This window comes from Ranitomeya imitator, chromosome 7 (genome assembly GCF_032444005.1).
Source record: "Ranitomeya imitator isolate aRanImi1 chromosome 7, aRanImi1.pri, whole genome shotgun sequence".
Taxonomy (NCBI): Eukaryota; Metazoa; Chordata; class Amphibia; order Anura; family Dendrobatidae; genus Ranitomeya; species Ranitomeya imitator.
Window position 1 is genome coordinate 87265249 of NC_091288.1, and position 20885 is coordinate 87286133.

At 47.1% G+C, this 20885-nt stretch overlaps 1 protein-coding gene across 1 annotated transcript in view; it reads right to left on the reverse strand.

The window, feature by feature from the left end:
- STRADB (STE20 related adaptor beta) overlaps positions 1–20885 on the reverse strand; it is a 115619-nt gene that overhangs the window by 45336 nt on the left and 49398 nt on the right. Inside the window, exon 8 of the mRNA XM_069733592.1 lies at positions 12583–12754. Coding sequence (XP_069589693.1) covers positions 12583–12754 — 172 coding nt within the window. The remainder of the gene's footprint in view (positions 1–12582; positions 12755–20885) is intronic.

A 20885-nucleotide genomic window follows, 5' to 3' on the forward strand; every position in this document is an offset into this window, starting at 1 on the left:
AGCGAGGAGCGGGAAAGGCGGCGGATGGTGAGTATAGCAGGACTTCAATGGGCTATAGGTGAGTATATGTTTTTTTTTTTTTTAAGTCTCTATACTACGTGGCTCTGTGCTGGGCAATATACTACGTGGCTCTGCTATATACTACGTGGCTGGGCAATATACTCCGTCGCTGGGCAATATACTACGTGGCCGGGCAATATACTACGTGGCCGGGCAATATACTACGTGGCCGGGCAATATACTACGTGGCCGGGCAATATACTACGTGGACATGCATATTCTAGAATACCCGATGCGTTAGAATCGGGCCACCATCTAGTTTGCAATAAACACCTTGGCCACTACATTACAGTGTATATTTACACTAATTATGGCTAGAGCCCCCATCATCCTGCAGAATATACCCATTGAACATTATATTCTGAGGGATGATGAGGGTTGTTTGATCACCTTTCCTAAAAGGATCTCGGACTTGTAAGTACCGTAGTTGCAACATTAAACAGTGTGCAGGGACAGATAGGTGATTGGTGGAGGCAGCTCAGTAACAGTTCCCCCCACCAATCACTATCCATCCCTTCAGAGGAGGAGCAGAATCGCTCTTCTCTCCCTCCTCAGCTTTAGGTCTTTTCACACGTCAAGGTCTCCAGTACGTGCGGTGACAGTTTTCACACGTACCGGAGACACTGACACACGTAGATCAATTCAAATGAATGGGTCTGTGCACATTTCAGTGTGTTTCCACGGACCGTGTGTCTGTGTGCCCCATACGTAGACATGTCCATTTTTTTTACCGTCAGCACGGCCGGCAAAACGTCTCGTACACGTGCACATGGAGAGCACACATGGATGTCATCCGTGTGACACGCATCGGTGTCGGGGAAGAAGCGCTACAGTAAGCGCTGTTCCCTGTAGCTGGGTGCTGAACACGGCTCTCATCAATCGCTCCTGCTCTGCCGGCGATCGGCGCGAGCAGAGAAGAATGATGAGAGTTATATTCAAGTCAGAACAATGATAGCAGGTGGGGACTTTTTGGACTATTACTCCCATCAACCCACACCTGCTGCCGCTAATAACAGTGACAGCAGAAGCGTATGATGGGGGTATTCCTCACCCGCCGCCTGCGATATAACTAAATAAATGAATGAAAAACCGGCGTGTGTTCCCCCATATTTTCTATAACCAGCCAGGCAAAACTCACAGCTGGGGGCTGCAACCCTCAGCTGTCAGCTTCAGCAAGGCTGGTTATCAAGAATAGAGGGGTCCTCACACCTTATTTTTAATTATTTAAAAAATAATTTAAAAAAACTGCATGGGGTCCCCCCCATTTTTGACAACCAGCCCTGCTAAAGCTCACAGCTGGGGACTGGTTTTCTCAGGATGGTAAGGGGCCACTAATATTTGGCCCCAAGCCAAAAATAGCAGCCCAGAGCTGCTCAGAAAAGGCACATCTATTAGATGTGCCAATTCTGGCGCTCTGCCCGGTTCTTCCTACTTGCCCTGTAGTGGTGGCAAGTGGGGTTCATATTTGTGGGGTTGATGTCACCTTTGTATTGTCAGATGACATCAAGCCCACGAATTAGTAATGGAGAGGCGTCTATAAGAAACCTATCCATTACTAATCCTACAGTTGTATTGTAAATAAAGACACAGCCAGAATAAAGACCTTCAATAGAAATAAGACTAAACACAGTTTTCCTTTTTTATTTAAAAATAAAAAGCTATATTCACCTAACGCCTATTCCATCGAAGCCCTCGTTCTCCTGTAATAAATCTAAAATACAAAAAACAACAATATACAATACCTGTCTTTTTTTGTTTATTTTTGTTTCATGGTGGGAATGGTGTGTTGAGGGTGATGTGCAGGGTTAGTTTTCCACCACACATAGCGTTTTGTATTTTGCCCAAAAAGTTCTCATCTGACCAGAGCACTTTCTTCAACATGCTAGCTGTGTCCCCTACTTAATTTTTCTCAAACTGCAAAAGGGACTTCTTATGGCTTGCTTTCAAAAATAGGTCATCAATACCAGATTAGTGAGGTGTGACACCCAGCACCCCTGCTGATCAGCTCCTGGTGCCAGCCAAATGTGATCAGTTGTGACGCGGAACAGCACAGCTCCATCAACTCTACAGTGGTCTCAGCCAGGTACTGCAGATCCGCCCCTATTCATTTGAATAGGGGCAAATGTGCAGTACCTGGCTGTGCCTACTACATAGTTGACTAGATAGAGCTGTGCTGTTCCGCTCCAGTACTGATCACATCTGGCTGCCGCCGGCAGCGGGAACAGATGATCAGGAGGTATACCAGGTGTCACACCCCACTATTCTGATACTGATGACCTAACCTAAGCACAGTGCTAGACAGCCCACTTTTCCACCAGCCCTATAGAGAATGAATGGATCAGTGGTCAAGCATCTGACTTGCCACTCCATTTTATAATGGGGATAATAGTTACCAGTTGGGTATAAAATTTCCCCGTTCTGCTGAAGGATGGAGGTCCCAGTGGTCAATCACCCACTGATCATATGTGGATAGGTGATAATAAAAGGGGCCATCCAGTGAAACAAGTTATTTCAAACTGGCAACAATAAACCAAATAGGAAAGGAGCTGTACTATTACTGCGCATGCCGTGTCACCCCCTTTGATGTGGGCTCCGGCGGTGAGCCCACATCAAAGTCGCGACATGTCAGCTGTTTTGTACCACTGACATGTGCGCGCAATAGCGGCGGGTGAAATCGCTATTCACCCGCCGCTATTAACCTGTTAAATGCCGCTGTCAAACACAGACAGCGGCATTTAACCGGCGCTTCCGGCCGGGCGGCCGGAAATGATGTCATCGCCGACCCCCGTCACATGATCGGGGGTCGGCGATGCATCAGGATGGTAACTATAGAGGTCCTTGAGACCTCTATGGTTACTGATGCCGGCCTGCTGTGAGCGCCCCCCTGTGGTCGGCGCTCACAGCACACCTGCATTTCAGCTACATAGCAGCGATCTGATGATCGCTGCTATGTAGCAGAGCCGATCAGGCTACGCCAGCTTCTAGCTATTGAAGCATGGCACAAGTAAAAAAAAATGTTTTTAAAAATATGAAAAAAATATAAAAAATATAAAAGTTTAACCCCTTCATGACCCAGCCTATTTTGACCTTAAAGACCTGGCCGTTTTTTGCAATTCTGACCAGTGTCCCTTTATGAGGTAATAACTCAGGAACGCTTCAACGGATCCTAGCGGTTCTGAGATTGTTTTTTCGTGACATATTGGGCTTCATGTTAGTGGTAAATTTAGGTCAATAAATTCTGCGTTTATTTGTGATAAAAACGGAAATTTGGCGAAAATTTTGAAAATTTCACAATTTTCACATTTTGAATTTTTATTCTGTTAAACCAGAGAGTTATGTGACACAAAATAGTTAATAAATAACATTTCCCACATGTCTACTTTACATCAGCACAATTTTGGAAACAAAATTTTTTTTTGCTAGGAAGTTATAAGGGTTAAAAATTGACCAGCGATTTCTCATTTTTACAACGAAATTTACAAAACCATTTTTTTTAGGGACCACCTCACATTTGAAGTCAGTTTGAGGGGTCTATATGGCTGAAAATACCCCAAAAGTGACACCATTCTAAAAACTGCACCCCTCAAGGTGCTCAAAACCACATTCAAGAAGTTTATTAACCCTTCAGGTGCTTCACAGCAGCAGAAGCAAAATGGAAAGAAAAAATGAACATTTAACTTTTTAGTCACAAAAATGATCTTTTAGCAACAATTTTTTTATTTTCCCAATGGTAAAAGGAGAAAGTTGTTGTCCAATTTGTCCTGAGTACGCCGATACCTCATATGTGGGGGTAAACCACTGTTTGGGCGCACAGCAGGGCTTGGAAGGGAAGGAGCGCCATTTGACTTTTTGAATCAAAAATTGGCTCCACTCTTTAGCGGACACCATGTCGCGTTTGGAGAGCCCCTGTGTGCCTAAAAATTGGAGCTCCCCCACAAGTGACCCCATCTTGGAAACTAGACGCCCCAAGGAACTTATCTAGATGCATAGTGAGCACTTTAAACCCTCAGGTGCTTCACAAATTGATCTGTAAAAATGAAAAAGTACTTTTTTTTCACAAAAAAATTCTTTTAGCCTCAATTTTTTCATTTTCACATGGGCAACAGGATAGAATGGATCCTAAAATTTGTTGGGCAATTTCTCCTGAGTACACCGATACCTCACATGTGGGGGTAAACCACTGTTTGGCCCCATGGTAAGGTTCGGAAGGGAAGGAGTGCCATTTGACTTTTTGAATGAAAAATTGGCTCCACTCTTTAGCGGACACCATGTCACGTTTGGAGAGCCCCTGTGTGCCTAAACATTGGAGCTCCCCCACAAGTGACCCCATATTGGAAACTGGACCCCCTAAGGAACTTATCTAGATGCCTAGTGAGTACTTTAAACCCTCAGGTGCTTCACAAATTGATCCGTAAAAATGAAAAAGTACTTTTTTTTTTCACAAAAACAGGGATTTTTGTGTTACTCACCGTAAAATCCTTTTCTCCGAGTCGTTCATTGGGGGACACAGGACTGTGGGTGTATGCTACTGCCGCCAGGAGGCTGACACTAAGTAGGTATAAAAAAAAAAGTTAGCTCCTCCTCCATAGTATACACCTTGCCACTGGCCCTGACAGCTCCAGTTTGGTGCACAAGCAGTAGGAGATAGAGAAAACAAAACAGCATTAGAGCAAAGACAACATGTCTAGAATAATACTATAGTCTGAACAACCCCATAGACAAATAAAATGAATAGGGAGGGAGCTGTGTCCCCCAATGAACGACTCGGAGAAAAGGATTTTACGGTGAGTAACACAAAAATCCTTGTTTCTCCATCGTCTCATTGGGGGACACAGGACTGTGGGATGTCCCAAAGCAGTCCCAGGGTGGGAAGAAGACTCACTGGAAGAAAACCCCTAGGCACTTACCGCCTATAGGTGTGATACCGCAGCCTGAAGAATTTTCCTTCCCAAACTTGCATCAGCAGAGGCCTGAGTGTGGATATTATAATGTTTAGAGAAAGTGTGCAGGCTGGACCAAGTGGCCGCTTTGCAAACCTGCTCTGCTGAAGCTTGGTGCCGAAGCGCCCAGGAAGCCCCTACCGCCCGAGTAGAGTGTGCCCTGATCCCAGCCGGGATGGCTGCACCCTTGATACGGTAGGCCTCCTGAATAGTGGTTCTTATCCATCTGGCTAAGGTCGATCTAGAGGCTGCGAGTCCCTTTTTATGACCCGCAGGAAGAACGAACAGAACTTCCGTCTTTCGAAAAGAAGCGGTCCGAGAAACGTATCTTCTCAGAGCTCTCACCAAATCTAGAGTATGGAGAGCTTTTTCCACCCGGTGTGTAGGCGCAGGACAAAAAGAAGGCAAGACAATGTCCTCATTAATGTGGAATGAGGAGACTACTTTTGGCAAAAAGGAAGGTGCTGGTCTCAGCACCACCTTATCCTGATGAAATTGTAGAAACGGCGCCTGACAGGACAAGGCCGCTAATTCCGATACCCGCCTAATGGATGTTATAGCTACCAGAAACAAAACCTTCCAAGAAAGGTACCTTAAAGGAATATCTTGGAGGGGCTCAAATGGAGGTTCCTGAAGAACACTCAAGACCAAATTAAGGTCCCAAGCTTCTATCGGAGCTTTGTAAGGAGGGACTATATGAGAGACTCCCTGCAAAAAAAGTTTTTACTTGCAGATTGGTAGCGATCCTGTGCTGGAAAAGAACCGATAAGGCGGATATTTGCCTCCTAAGGGTACTTGGAGCGAGACCTGAGTCTAGACCAGATTGGAGAAAAGCTAGGAAATTAGGAATGGAAAACCGAAGAGGAGGAAGACCCTTCTTCCTGCACCATGAGAGAAAGACTTTCCAGGTGTGGTGGTAAATGCGTGCTGAAGCTGTCTTTCGAGCATTAACCATAGTTGAGGCTACTTTCTGAGAAAAACCGGCCTGGGTCAGAATCCAAGATTCAACGGCCAAGCCGTCAAACGCAGGGCCTCTAAGTTCTGGTGGAATATCGGCCCCTGCGACAGAAGATCTGGCTGCATTGGTAGCTGCCAAGGAACCCCGACGATCAGCTGAACTAGGTCTGCGTACCATGACCTCCGAGGCCAATCTGGGGCGACTAGAATTGTCGGAACTCCCTCTAACTTGATCTTCCTGACGACCTTTGGAAGCAGCGCCAGAGGGGGAAACAGATATGGAAGACGAAATTGGTTCCAAGATAGGACTAGTGCGTCTACGGCAATTGCTCCTGGATCTCGAAACCATGCAACGAACCTGGGTACTTTGGTATTCGACCCGGTGGCCATTAGATCCACGTCCGGGATTCGCCAGCGTAGACATATCTGCCGAAAAACATCGGGGTGAAGAGACCATTCCCCGGGCGCAAGACCCTGTCGGCTCAGAAAGTCCGCTGCCCAGTTCTCCTTGCCCGGGATGTAAACTGCCGAGATCACAGAGTGATTGTTCTCGGCCCAGCGGAGGACTTGTCCTACCTCGCGCATGGCTGATCTGCTGCGAGTGCCCCCCTGATGATTTACGTAGGCCACGGCGCGAGACGGTGCGAGGGCTGACCCTGAAGCCTCAGAGACCGAGCTAGACTCTCTAGGAGCCGATCAGTCGGATCCTTAATAGACGACCCATTAGGAAGAGACAGCAACGTACTAGAGGCCAAACGGGATACGGGAGGATCCACTGAAGGGGATTCTGCCCACTTTTTACAAAGCTCTGGAGCGAACAGATACCTTGCACCTAGGGCCTTCTGGCCTAAGAAACGTTTATCCGGTCGCTCCATGTGACGTTGGACTAAATCCTCAAACTCAGGATGAGTAGAAAACACCTTATGAGGTTGCTTGAATTTCTTAAAGGACACCTTATGACCAGAAGGTAAGGTGGGCACATTCTCTACTCCCAAAGTCTGGTTAACGGCCTCAAATGAGACTGTCAACAGATTCCTGATAACCAGGAGCTTCTAAATCAAAAGACCCCTCTGAGTCATAGTCCGAACCGTGCTCACTCAATTCCGCAGGAGAGGGAGATCGAGAGACGGGATTCAAAGATGCTGATGCACCTGACGGACCGGGATACGCTGTGTGGGATCGTTTCCCCTGTGTCTGCCTAGAGGGAGTATGGCCCCTGCAGGCCGGAGGATCCTGAAAATCGGAGGATATTTCCAAAACAGGCGGATGAATGTCCCTGACAGGGGCTTGAAGGGACTCAACCGCCTTTGCTAGAGACGCCATAGACTGCGTTAATGATATGACCCACTCAGGGGGAGACACTGCCGACCCAGGTACAGGCACACCCGGCAGGATAGCCGGCGGGGAAGCAGACAGGGTAGCAGACGGGGGCTCCTGCACGCGCTCGGAATCACAAGCCTCACAGAAATGGTTACTTTGCGCATGCGGAAAAGTAGACTGACAGGTAATGCATGAGGTATACAGAACTGAGTGAGTCTTAGTCTTTCTAGACATGACTCTATTGCTGCTGCTATGCTCCGTATCTCCTTATGAGCTACTAGGTCTAGAACAAATACTGCTGTCAGGCTGAGGGAAGTAGCACTTACCCCAGTCCTGTGTCCCCGTATGCTCTCAAACACTGAACCATGTCTCCTGTGCAAACCACACATATAAACTAATTCACAGGGCGGATGCCTGAAAAAAGTGGGAGGAGTTACCGCACATGGACCCGGTTTAGGCCGAAGCAGGGATCTAGATTTTACTCTTTCCCCTGCTCTCCCGGGAAAGCTGGGTGCTCGAAACAGGAAGTAAACCGTCGCCATGGAGGCGGGACTTCCCCCAGACTACAAGACCCATAATGCCACAGGCTGTACAGAGAAAACAGGAAGCCGCCGAAAAAGGGGCGGGACTTCCGCCCATGCTCAGACTACAAGATCCATAATGCCTCAGCGAACAGGAAACCGCCTAAAAGAGGGGTGGGACTTCCGCCCATGCCTCTGCTGAAGTTTGCTTGTGGGGAAAAAAAACGCTGGATATAGTCGCCAGCAGAACGCGCGATGAAGCAGGAGCCCCCCCCCCCCCCCCCCCCCGTGCAGCCCTCTGACAGCGCATAAGGTTAGACATAAAAAAATCCACATATAAATATATATATACATATATAAATATTAAAAGACGGTGCAGGCACCCTAACTCCTTACACCCTTCAGAAGGCGAGGAGAGGGACCGTCTGCCTCCTTTAAACACCGTAGTCGTGCATTGGTGATGAAGTGGAGGCTGCACGGACAAGGAATGAATGCCTGTACAACCTAGGGTTCCGTTACCTCAGGGTGGTCAGGTTCTTAGTCCGGCAAAAAAATCCCACGTCGCGGGAGAGGATACGTGGAGGCGACACTCCACGTGCTCGCCCGTTGTTGGTTTGGGGAGATCGGACCCCTTCAAAAGGGTCCGTCGCCCCTGTCATCTTCAGAGAAAAAAGCATCTGGGAAAACCCAGAGATGTGCCTCCTACGGACACTAAGCATAAACTGGAGCTGTCAGGGCCAGTGGCAAGGTGTATACTATGGAGGAGGAGCTAACTTTTTTTTTTATACCTATTTAGTGTCAGCCTCCTGGCGGCAGTAGCATACACCCACAGTCCTGTGTCCCCCAATGAGACGATGGAGAAAATTTCTTTTCGCCTCAATTTTTTCATTTTCACATGGGCAATAGGATAAAATGGATCGTAAAATTTGTTGGGCAATTTCTCCCGAGTACGCCGATACCTCACATGTGGGGGTAAACCACTGTTTGGGCACACGGCAGAGCTCGGAAGGGAAGGCGCGCCATTTGACTTTTTGAATGGAAAATTAGCTCCAATTGTTAGCGGACACCATGTAGCGTTTGGAGAGCCCCTGTGTGCCTAAACATTGGAGCTCCCCCACAAGTGACCCCATTTTGGAAACTAGACCCCCCAAGGAACTTATCTAGATGCATATTGAGCACTTTAAACCCCCAGGTGCTTCACAGAAGTTTATAACGCAGAGCCATGAAAATAAAAAAATAATTTTTCTTTCCTCAAAAATTATTTTTTAGCCTGGAATTTCCTATTTTGCCAAGGGTAATAGGACAAACTGGACAACAGCATTTGGGGTCCAATTTCTCCTGAGTATGCTGATACCCCATATGTGGGGGTAAACCACTGTTTGGGCGCACGGCAGGGCTCGGAAGCGAAGGCACGCCATTTGGCTTTTTAAATGGAAAATTAGCTCCAATCATTAGCGGACACCATGTCGCGTTTGGAGAGCCCCTGTGTGCCTAAACATTGCAGATCCCCCATAAATGACCCCATTTTGGAAACTAGACCCCCAAAGGAACTAATCTAGATGTGTGGTGAGCACTTTGAACCCCCAAGTGCTTCACAGAAGTTTATAACGCAGAACCATGAAAATAAGAAAAAATTTTCTTTTCTCAAAAATGATTTTTTAGCCCGCAATTTTTTATTTTCCCAAGGGTAAAAGGAGAAATTTGACCCCAAAAATTGTTGTACAGTTTCTCCTGAGTACGCTGATAACCCATATGTGGGGGTAAACCACTGTTTGGGCACACGTCGGGGTTTGGAAGGGAAGTAGTGATGTTTTGAAATGCAGACTTTGATGGAATGCTCTGCGGGCGTCACGTTGCGTTTGCAGAGCCCCTGATGTGCCTAAACAGTAGAAACTCCCCACAAGTGACCCCATTTTGGAAACTAGACCCCCAAAGGAACTTATCTAGATGTGTGGTGAGCACTTTGAACCCCCAAGTGCTTCATAGAAGTTTATAACGCAGAGCCGTGAAAATAATAAATACGTTTTCTTTCCTCAAAAATAATTTTTTAGCCCAGAATTTTTTATTTTCCCAAGGGTTACAGGAGAAATTGGACCCCAAAAGTTGTTGTCCAGTTTCTCCTGAGTACGCTGATACCCCATGTGTGGGGGTAAACCACTGTTTGGGCACACGTCGGGGCTCAGAAGGGAAGTAGTGACTTTGGAAATGCAGACTTTGATGGAATGGTCTGCGGGCGTCACGTTGCGTTTGTAGAGCCCCTGGTGTGCCTAAACAGTAGAAACCCCCCACAAGTGACCCCATTTTCGAAACTAGACCCCCCAAGGAACTTATCTAGATATGTGGTGAGCACTTTGAACCCCCAAGTGCTTCACAGACGTTTACAACGCAGAGCCGTGAAAAAAAAATCATTTTTCTTTCCTCAAAAATGATGTTTTAGCGAGCAATTTTTTATTTTCACATGGGTAACAGGAGAAATTGGACCCCAATAATTGTTGCGCAGTTTGTCCTGAGTATGCTGGTACCCCATATGTGGGGGTAAACCGCTGTTTGGGTGCACGTCGGGGCTCGGATGTGAGGGAGCACCATTTGACTTTTTGAATACAAGATTGGCTGGAATCAATGGTGGCGCCATGTTGCCTTTGGAGACCCCTGATGTGCCTAAACAGTGGAAACCCTTTCACCCGGCCTGCAGGAGCCCAATCCAGCCATGACGCATATGCTGCGTCACGGGTCGGAATGGCACAGGTTTTCATGACGCATACGGTGCGTCAAAGGTCGGGAAGGGGTTAAATCACCCCCCTTTCGCCCCATCCTAAATAAAACAATAAAAAAAAAAAAAAAAAAAACTACACGGATTTGGTATCGCCGCGTTATGAATCGCCCGATCAATAAAAAAAAGCATTAACCTGATCGCTAAACAGCGTAGCGAGAAAAAAAAATCCGAAACGCCAGAATTACGTTTTTTTTGGCCGCCACGACATTGCATTGAAATGCAATAACGGGCGATCAAAAGAACGTATCTGCACCGAAATAGTATCATTAAAAACGTCAGCTCAGCACGCAAAAAATAAGCCCTCACCTGACCCCAGATCACGAAAAATGGAGACGCTTCGAGTATCGGAACATGGCACTTTTTTTTTTTTTTAAGCAAAGTTTTACATTTTTTTTTACTACTTGGATAAAAAATAACCTAGACATGTTAGATGTATGAACTCGTAATGACCTAGAGAATCACAATGGCAGGTTAGTTTTAGCATTTAATGAACCTAGCAAAAAAGCCAAACAAAAAACAAGTGTGGGATTGCACTTTTTTTGCAATTTCACCGCACTTGGAATTTTTTTCCCGTTTTCTAGTAAAATACATGGTAAACTCAATGGTGTCGTTCAAAAGTACAACTCGTCCCGCAAAAAATAAGCCCTCACATGACCATATTGACGGAAAAATAAAAAAGTTATGGCTCTGGGAAGGAGGGAAGTGAAAAACGAAAACGCAAAAACGAAAAAGGGCCGCAACTTGAAGGGGTTAAAGGGATTTTGTGATCGATCTCACAGACATAATATTAAACCAATGCATCTACAGTAGATTAGATGCATTCCTGGAAATCCTCAGCTGTGAGAAATAATATAGTGTAGTGAGAGGTAGGGGAAGTTTTTCACAGTGCTATAAAAGACATGTAATATTACCAAGCCAGTGTCTCAGAGTCCCGGATGTACACTGGTCTTGGGTAGTCAGACACTCTCCCCTACTTTTGTACTAATGTGAGCACCTCTGGTCATTATGAGAGCAGTGTGAGTGTCTTAGGCTAAGCAAGTACAGTCTACATATGGCAGTCTGAGAAGGGATATCCAAAAATCCCAAGGCACCAGAAGATAATCGTTAAAAACTTAGATCTTTATTCCACTGTATTAAAAAAATCACAGCAATAGGAAGACAAGACAACGTTTCAGCCATATCTGGCCCTTCTTGAGCCTCAAAATACAGCTATCTGAGAATGGATGCTGGCATCTTAGGCAAAAGATAAGAAGCATTAGAACTGTCAAATCTATCACAAAAACCGTCAGCATTTAAGCATTCCACAGCGGTAAGTGCCTTTATAGTGCTGTTGTGAGTTATCTTTTTTATAGTAATGATTAGGGAATGTAGAAAAAAATAAGAAAAAAAACCACATATATTATGTATTGTAAATGTCCTAAATTATCGCTCCACTTTCAGAAACGACACCTGTATCATTGATTTTACAGCTCACACTGTGCTAGGGTCCAGAGATCAAGTCCAATAAACTTGTGATATGACAGGTTAGAATTAGAAGACAACGTATGAAATAAAGGTAATATAAGAAGATAAGCCAGGTAAATCTCTTTTCTAAAGAACTGATTTATTGTGCTTTGGCACATCAGTCGGAATATGTTTTATCTTAATTCCAACTAACTGCTTCTTGTTTTCACAGCTGGAAATATTACCAATAATATAGGGGAAATATAAAAAATTGAGAATACTCAGTGGTTAATACCGATTAATGTATAACTGAACTGATGGTAATAAATTGAGGATTCTCAATTTTCAATATTTTCTATCTACTAGCTAACACGGTACAAAGATATATTTTTCCTGCAACAATACAAGGGACAGAAACCCACCAAAACGTACTGGTCTGTGGCATTATTAGCAAGCTCACTTGTGCAGGTAAGGGGGCTGCACATCCGGCAGGGTGTATAATGTAAGAATTGTTTTGTATATGCGGTAGTAACAGTACATATGTGACTGTTCATAGGAATATACTGACCTGTCTCAGTAGCTCAGGACTCAACCAAGGAAGCATTGCAGTGCTAAAATTAGGAAAATCATAGGCCACCTTGGCTCTTTCACCCCTTCTAACCATACTACAGAGGTGACCAAGTCCAGAAAGAGAAACAAGACCGTCTTCTGAGATGAGGATGTGACTGCCCTTCACACTCCTGGAAGACAATAATTTGAACACTGTCAGAGGAATTGCATTTACCTTATATACTCGAGTATAAGCCAACCCGAGTATAAGCCGACCCCCCCTAATTTTGCCACAAAAAACTGGGAAAACTTAATGACTCGAGTATAAGCCTAGGGTGGAAAATGCAGCAGCTACTGGTAAATGTCAAAAGTAAAAATAGATACCAATAAAAGTAAAATTAATTGAGACATCAGTAGGTTAAGTGTTTTTGAATATCCATATTGAATCAGGAGCCCCATATAATGCTCCATACAGTTCATGATGGCCCCATAAGATGCTCCATATTAAAATATGCCCCATATAATCCTGCATAAAGGTTAATAATGGCCCCATAAGATGCTCCATAAAGATATTTGCCCCATATAGTGCTGCACAAACGTTGATTATGGCCCCATACAGACACTTGCCCCATATAGTGCTGCACAAACGTTGATTATTATTATTATTACTATTATTATTATTATTATTTATTGTTATAGCGCAATTTATTCCATTTCGCTTTACATGTGAGAAGGGGTATACATAATAAAAAACAAGTACAATAATCTTAAAGGGAACCTGTCACCCCGTTTTTTCAGATTGAGATAAAAATACTGTTAAATAGGGCCTGCGCTGTGCGTTACAATAGTGTATGTAGTGTACCCTGATTCCCCACCTATGCTGCGAAATACATTACCAAAGTCGCCGTTTTCGCCTGTCAATCAGGCTGGTCAGGTCAGGTGGGTGTGGTGACATCGCTGTTTCTTCCCCAGCTTTCCGTTGGTGGCGTAGTGGTGTGCGCATGTCCAAGTGCCGAATCCACTGCGCGCAGGTGAAGAAAAAGCGCGCGATCTGCGCTATTACCCTTGTCATCGGTGGGGGCGGCCATCTTCCTGAGGCCGCGCGTGCGCAGATGGAGTGCTCTGCTGCACGGGGCTTCAGGAAAATGGCCGCGGGATGCCGCGCATGCGCAGATGGCGATCACGGCGGCCATTTTCCTGAAGCCGAGATGCAAACTCGGCTTTGGGAAAATGGCCTGACCAGCCTGATTGGCAGGCGAAAACGGCGACTTTGGTAATGTATTTCGCAGCATAGGTGGGGAATCAGGGTACACTACATACACTATTGTAACGCACAGCGCAGGCCCTATTTAACAGTATTTTTATCTCAATCTGAAAAAACGGGGTGACAGGTTCCCTTTAATCAATACAAGTCACGACTGAGGAGAGAGGACCCTGCCCGCGAGGGCTCACAATCTACAAGGGATGGGTGAGAATACAGTAGGTGAGGGTAGAGCTGGTTGTGCAGCGGTTTGGTCGATCGGTGGTTACTGCAGGTTGTAGGCTTGTCGGAAGTGGTGGGTCTTCAGGCTCTTTTTGAAGGTTTCGATGGTAGGCGAGAGTCTGATGTGTTGTGGTAGAGGGTTCCAGAGTAGGGGTGATACGCAAGAGAAATCTTGTATACGATTGTGGGAAGAGGAGATAAGAGGGGAGTAGAGAAAGAGATCTTGTGAGGATCGGAGGTTGCGTGTAGGTAAGTACCGGGAGACGAGGTCACAGATGTATGGAGGAGACAGGTTGTGAATGGCTTTGTACGTCATGGTTAGGGTTTTGTACTGGAGTCTCTGGGCAATGGGGAGCCAGGGAAGGGATTAACAGAGGGGAGAGGCCGGGGAATAGTGGGGGGACAGGTGGATTAGTCGGGTGGCAGAGTTTAGAATAGATTGGAGGGGTGCGAGAGTGTTAGAGAGGAGGCCACAGAGCAGGAGGTTGCAGTAGTCAAGGCGAGAGATGATGAGGGCATGCACTAGGGTTTTTGCAGATTCTTGGTTGAGGAATGTACGGATTCATGAAATATTTTTGAGTTGAAGTCGGCAGGAAGTGGAAAGGGCTTGGATATGTGGTTTGAAGGAGAGATCAGCGTCAAGGATTACCCCGAGGCAGCAATCTTGTGGGACTGGGGAGAGTGGGCAGCCATTTACTGTAATGGAAAGGTGCGCGGGGGGGGGGGGGGGGGGGGGGTCACGTGAGATGGGGGAAAGATGATGAATTCTGTTTTGTCCATGTTAAGTTTCAGAAATCTAGCGGAGTAGAAGGATGAAATAGTGGACAGACATTGAGGGATTCTGGTTAGTAGGGAGGTGATATCTGGTCCAGAGATGTAGATCTGTGTGTCATCAGCATAGAGGTGATACTGAAAGCCATGAGATTCTATGAGCTGTCCCAGGCCAAAGGTGTAAATGGAGAAGAGCAGGGGCCCTAGGACTGAACCTCGTGGGACTCTGACAGATAGGGGGCGAGGTGAGGAGGTGGTGTGTGAGTGGGAGACGCTGAATGTCCGGTCTGTTAGGTATGATGAGATCCAGGATAGGGCCAAGTCTGTGATGCCAAGGGATGATTTATCAAATCCGCTGCAGAAAAATCCGCAGTGGGCCAGAATACGTGTGCACATACCCTAACTCTGCACAGTAAAAGCTGCAGCTGTCAGTCAGGCTGGGTGAACAGAGACTAAATGCATCTGGACTCATAAGCAATTTAATTCTATAGCTTGACTCCTACAATGCTTATTTTAACATCAGGAACATACAGTAATTCTGAAATAGATTTTCGTATATCAGACTTGTCAATAGAAGAATCTATTTAAATGGAACCTATCCTATAATTCATGCTGAAGCATGAATCACAGCTTGTATGCATGATTGCAACCAGGTATAGCTGGAGAAGAGACTAGACAGGTCTCAAGTTAAATCCTAGCTCTGCAGGCTCTGAGTAAGTGCACCTGGCTAGCTCTGCATATACACAGGCTAGGTGTTCATCTAAGTCAATCTGCTGGGGGAGCTGAGCAGATTGGATGTGTCTTGGAGCTAAAGAGAGAGACTAGCCAGGATATCTCTGACAAGAGTCTGCACAGGTCATGTACACCAAATCAAAAGTATCAGTGGTTGCTGTGAACGAGAGCAGGTTTGTTTGACCGAACTTGGGCTAGCTCAGCCGCGTCTGACGTAGTCAGGGCCTATACTGTTTAGTCAGCACCTTAACAAGACTAGGGTTTTGTGTTTATGATTTTGTTTTTTTGCTGTGGAATCTGTGAAAACAAATGTTATCCTGTTTATGGCATCAAAACTCTGTGCCTGTGTGAACGCTACTGACTACCAGAGAGGGAATCCCAACCATTTTGAAAAACTGACTAGCTGAATCCTTCTAAGCGCTATGTAGAAACAGTAGGTCAATATTCTCTGCATGAGCCTGTGGGGGGGGGGGGGGTCTTCATGTGGTGCTCTGATTAGGTATTCATACTGATGGCTTATGACAGGTCACTGAGCCCTCACTGACCTGCCCCCTATAAAAAAAATAAAATCACCCTCAGCAGGCCGGCGGCGATGCTTGCGCTGGAGCATAATCACATGTATAATGTGCATTAAATTGTTTTATTTAGTCATATTGATTATGAATGAAGAAAAAATGTTTTTCTCAAAATGATGAACCGATAGATGCAAGTGGTGCCATTTTGATAGAGGAAATTTTTTTTTTTTAGTCTCCAAGATGGAGCCGCCTGTGTAGCAGCATCTATCGGATCGCCATTTTGAGAAAAACATTTTTTTTCAGAATCAATGTATATGACTAAATAAAACAATTTACCGTAATGCACATCATACATGTGATCATGCTGCAGCACAGGCGCCGCCGGCCTGCTGAATGTGATTTTTGTATTCTTTCAATACATATAATATTCATTATGTAAACTAGGGGCAGGTCAGTGAGGGATCAGTGACCTGTCAGAAGCCATACAGGTGAATACCTAATCAGATCACCACATGAAGACAGCCCACATAGGCCGCTCCAGAGCATGGGAAGATCATTAAGGCCAGGTTCACACTGTGTTAAAGCAGCCCGTTCAACACATGCGTTAACGCAAGTGCTGAAATTCGTTCGCGCTAGTGCAGACAGAGCTAGCAGATGCTCTATCTGCGCTAGCGGTGACTGACCCGGAAACACTGCAGCCCGCGTCCCAGGGTCCGTCACTCAATTACGGCACATCGCTAGCGCACTCCCATTATGGGCGTGCGCTTGCGATGCACCCGAAATAGGGGATAATGGCAGCGTTAACAGACTGCGTTATGCCGCGGTGTAACGCAGCCCGTCTAAAGGACTGCCAGAACGCTATGTGAACCCAGCCTAACTCAAAACCTGAAAATAAAGATTACACAACAACCACAAGACGGATTTCATCACTCAGGTATCATTGTAATCAGTATAACGGCGCCGACCTGACATTCTCTGTAGGTTACTCAGCACAATCCTGTTTTTTTTCCCTGACAAAGTTTTTTCAGCGTTTTTTCACACATAGAAAAGCAATAAATGTAAAAAAAAAAAGTTGCAAAAACGTTGCCTTCAGTTTTTGCGGCGTTTTTAGCGTAAAAAGCAGGTACCGCAGGCTGTGAGACCCATCGCACCTGCGGGTCCGCCCACCCGCTTGGCGCTTCTCACTCCATGCGAGAGAGCTTACTTTGAATCACGGTGGCCATCTTGAGAGACTAGGTGACGGGGCTCCAGGACAAGCGTTCCTCACAGGAGGAACGCAGTTCCTGCAAGCCGCCATATTACAGCATTTCCCTACATAGGAGGACGACCGCTCTCAGGGGCACGGGACCTGGGTAAGTGTTGCATGGCCACATACCCACAGGCTCCCCCTTGTTAGGCAAAGTACGCTGCTGCACACAAACTGCTTTTGCAGAGCTGCGCTGCCTTAGAGCTGCGCTGTTATATACCTCTAGCCTTTCACTGCAGTATACATTGACATTTCTGCCCATATTCAAGGGTACAGCATGTCTCTTCCTAAGGCATCCAAGAGGGTTAATAAAACACACACAGTGTTGTTCACCTCATGTACCTCCTGTCAGGCTGCATTACCACGGGGACAAACTACTCCGCTATGTGAAACTTGTAACCCCGAAAGCGCTCAGGAGCCCTCCGTCGCGACCGATCCCAGTGTGGCTAGCCCCCCTGAGTGGGTTTCGTCACTGTCGAAGTCCATAGCTTCCTTAACTAAAGCAATTGAGTCTCTTCATGATCCTTCCAGGACTGGGGGCATTAATCTGCCTGTTTTAGAGGGTTCCCCTACATCACGGGACCCGTCAGCCTGCTGGGGCTGTTCTCAGGAAAAGGAGATACAGGCACCTAGGAAACGGAACCATATTACGTCTCCCGGGCCTTCTGGCGCCTCGGCATCCTTTGGCTCCATTTCTCGCTCTCCCTCACCAAGGATTAATAGAGAACAAGATTCCGAGTACAAGTCCGATGGGCCCCTCGACCTAGATTCACCAGCTTACCAGGCAATGGTAGATAGTCTCATAGACGCCGTCAACCAGACTTTGGAGGTTGACGAGGAGTCTACTTCGACTCCGGATCATGCGGTGTCCATCAAAATGGCCAAACGTTCTCATAGGGTGTTTGCCAATCACCCTGAGTTTCAGGACATAGTTCGGCGGCATAGAGAGCGGCCGGATAAATGCTTCGCAGGTCAGAAGCCTCTTGAGGCCAGATATCCTTTCTCAGCTGATCTGCGTAAGCAATGGGCTGAATCCCCACCAATGGATCCACCTGTGTCTCGTTTGGCCTCCAAAACCCTTCTGTCTTTGCCAGACGGATCCTCTAGTAAAGACCCCATGGACCGCCTGATAGACAGTCTCACCTGTTTGGTTTTTGATGCATCGGGTTTGGCACTCTCTCCCTCCTTTGCCACGACATGGGTAGCTAAGGACATGGTATAATGGACAGATTCTCTGTATAAGACCATACAAAAGAGTAATCTTTCCCCAGAGGTAGCTGAGATGGCCAATCAGATATCTTTGGCCGGCGACTATTTGATAAATGCATGCCTAGATACGGCTGCAATTGCAGCCTCAAACGTAGTATCTATCAGACGGGAGCTATGGCTCAGGGAATGGCGAGCGGACTCTGCATCCAAGAAGTCCTTAACCTCTCTGCCCTACCAGAGCGGCTGTTTATTTGGAGAGAGGCTGGACCAGTTTATCTTGGATGCCACAGGCGGGAAGAGTAAGTTCCTCCCCCAGCAGATGAGCATAGATGAGTTAGGCGGCCTTTTCACCGACAGCTGCAGACAAGTTTCCGGCCCTTTCGCAGCAATTTCGGTTGGTCCTGAACGGCCAATTTGTCTGGTTCAGGATGATCCGCTCAGGGGGACAAGAGCCCTCAGGTCTCGTACAAAACCAACCAGTACTGGAAGAGCCGTCCCAAGCAGGCCAGATCTAAAAGATCCAGGTCCCAGAGATTCTAGGCCAAATGACTTGCAACATTGCCCAGTCGAGACCAGCAGAGTAGGCGGCCGCCTACTTTAGTTTCGCCATGTCTGGCTCTCAGTCATCCATGATGAATGGGTCAGGGATCTGGTGTCCTCCGGTTACAAAATAGAATTCGCTTATCGTCCCCCGCAGAGCAGAAACGCAGGCTCGGTCCTTTTACCATGCTACCGAGCCACTCCGCCAAGACGGGGTCATTACCCCGGTTCCAGAAAACGAGAGGTTCGAAGGTTTCTACTAGAATCTGTTGGTGGTCCCAAAGAAGGATGGAACAGTCAGGCCCATCCTGGACCTGAAGTTCCTAAACAAATTTGTCAAGGTCTGGCATTTCAGGATGGAGTCTCTCCGTTCCGTTATCTCCTTGATGGAGAAGGGCGAGTTCTTAGCCTCCATCGACATCTGGGATGCTTACCTTCACATCCCAATTTTCCCCCCTCAAGGGTTCCTGCGTTTCGCGAGGAACACTTTCAATTCACAGACTTACCACCGCCCTCAGGGTGTTCACAAAGGTCATGGTGGCCATCATATCCATTCTACATTCCTGGGGTTTGGTCGTCTTGTCCTACCTAGACGACGTACTGATCAAGGGTCCTTCTTTCGAAGCCGGCGCGGAGTGCGTCCGCATTTCGTTGGATACACTTTCTCGTCTAGGCTAATTGGGAAACTTGAACAAATCTTCCCCTGTCCCAGCTCAGCAGATTTCCTTCCTAGGAATGATCTTGGACACTTACCAAGGGTTGGTGATTCTCCCCCAGGGCAAGGTCTTACTCATTCAGCAGAGGGCCCAAGCACTTTGTCGACCATCTCCTCTTTCCATTTGTTTTGGCATGATAGTCCTCGGGAAAATGGTGGCAGCAATGGAAGCTGTTCCCTTCACCCAGCTTTCTCCGTCCCCAGCGACATGCGCTTTTGGATGCCTGGGACAGGAGTCAGTTCGCCCTCAACCGACCGTGCCGGTTGTCCCCACGGATCAAGCAGGCACTCAGGTGGTGGACATTTCGGTCCTCCTTCCTTCAAGGTAAATCCTTTATCCCGGTCAATTGGCTGGTGGTCACTACTGATGCCAGCCTTCTAGATTGAGGAGCTGTCTTTTGTCACCACACTGCTCAAGGGTGTTGATCACCTAGGGAGTCACACCTTCCCTTCAATGTCCTGGAAATTCGGCTGTCCCTACGGCGGTTCCATCAACTTCTAGCGGGCCACCCCCAACAAATTCAATCGGAAAATGCCACGGCCGTGGCCTACATCAATCTGCAGGGTGGCACCCGCAGCCGGGCGGAACCACTCGGTCATCTCGGCCGTTCCCATCCTGGGTGTGAAAAACTGGGAGACTGACTTCCTCAGCCCTCAAGGCTTTGCCACGCGAGAGTGGTCTCTCCATCCGGAGGTTTTCCAGCAGATCTGCCATTGCTGGGGGACCCCGGACGTGGACCTGATGGCATCAAGGTTAAATGCCAAGGTGCCAGAGTTTGTAGCTCGGTCCTGGGATCCGAGAACCATAGGGGTGGACGCGCTGGTCATTCCGTGGAATCAGTTTTGTTTTAACTCATGTGTTCCCCCGCTGCCGTCGGTTCCGAGGGTCATCAGGAAGTTCAAAACGGAGGTGGTCCCGGTGATCTTAGATGCCCCAGACTGGCCACGCCGGGCGGGGCATGGTACTCAGAATTAGTGCAACTCATCGTCTACATCACCTGGCTACCAGATCGACCAGACCTGCTCTCCCAGGGCCAGATTTGCCACCAGAACTCAGGGGCCCTGTGTTTGATGGCTTGGCCATTGAATCCTGGGTCCTAACCCAAGCTGG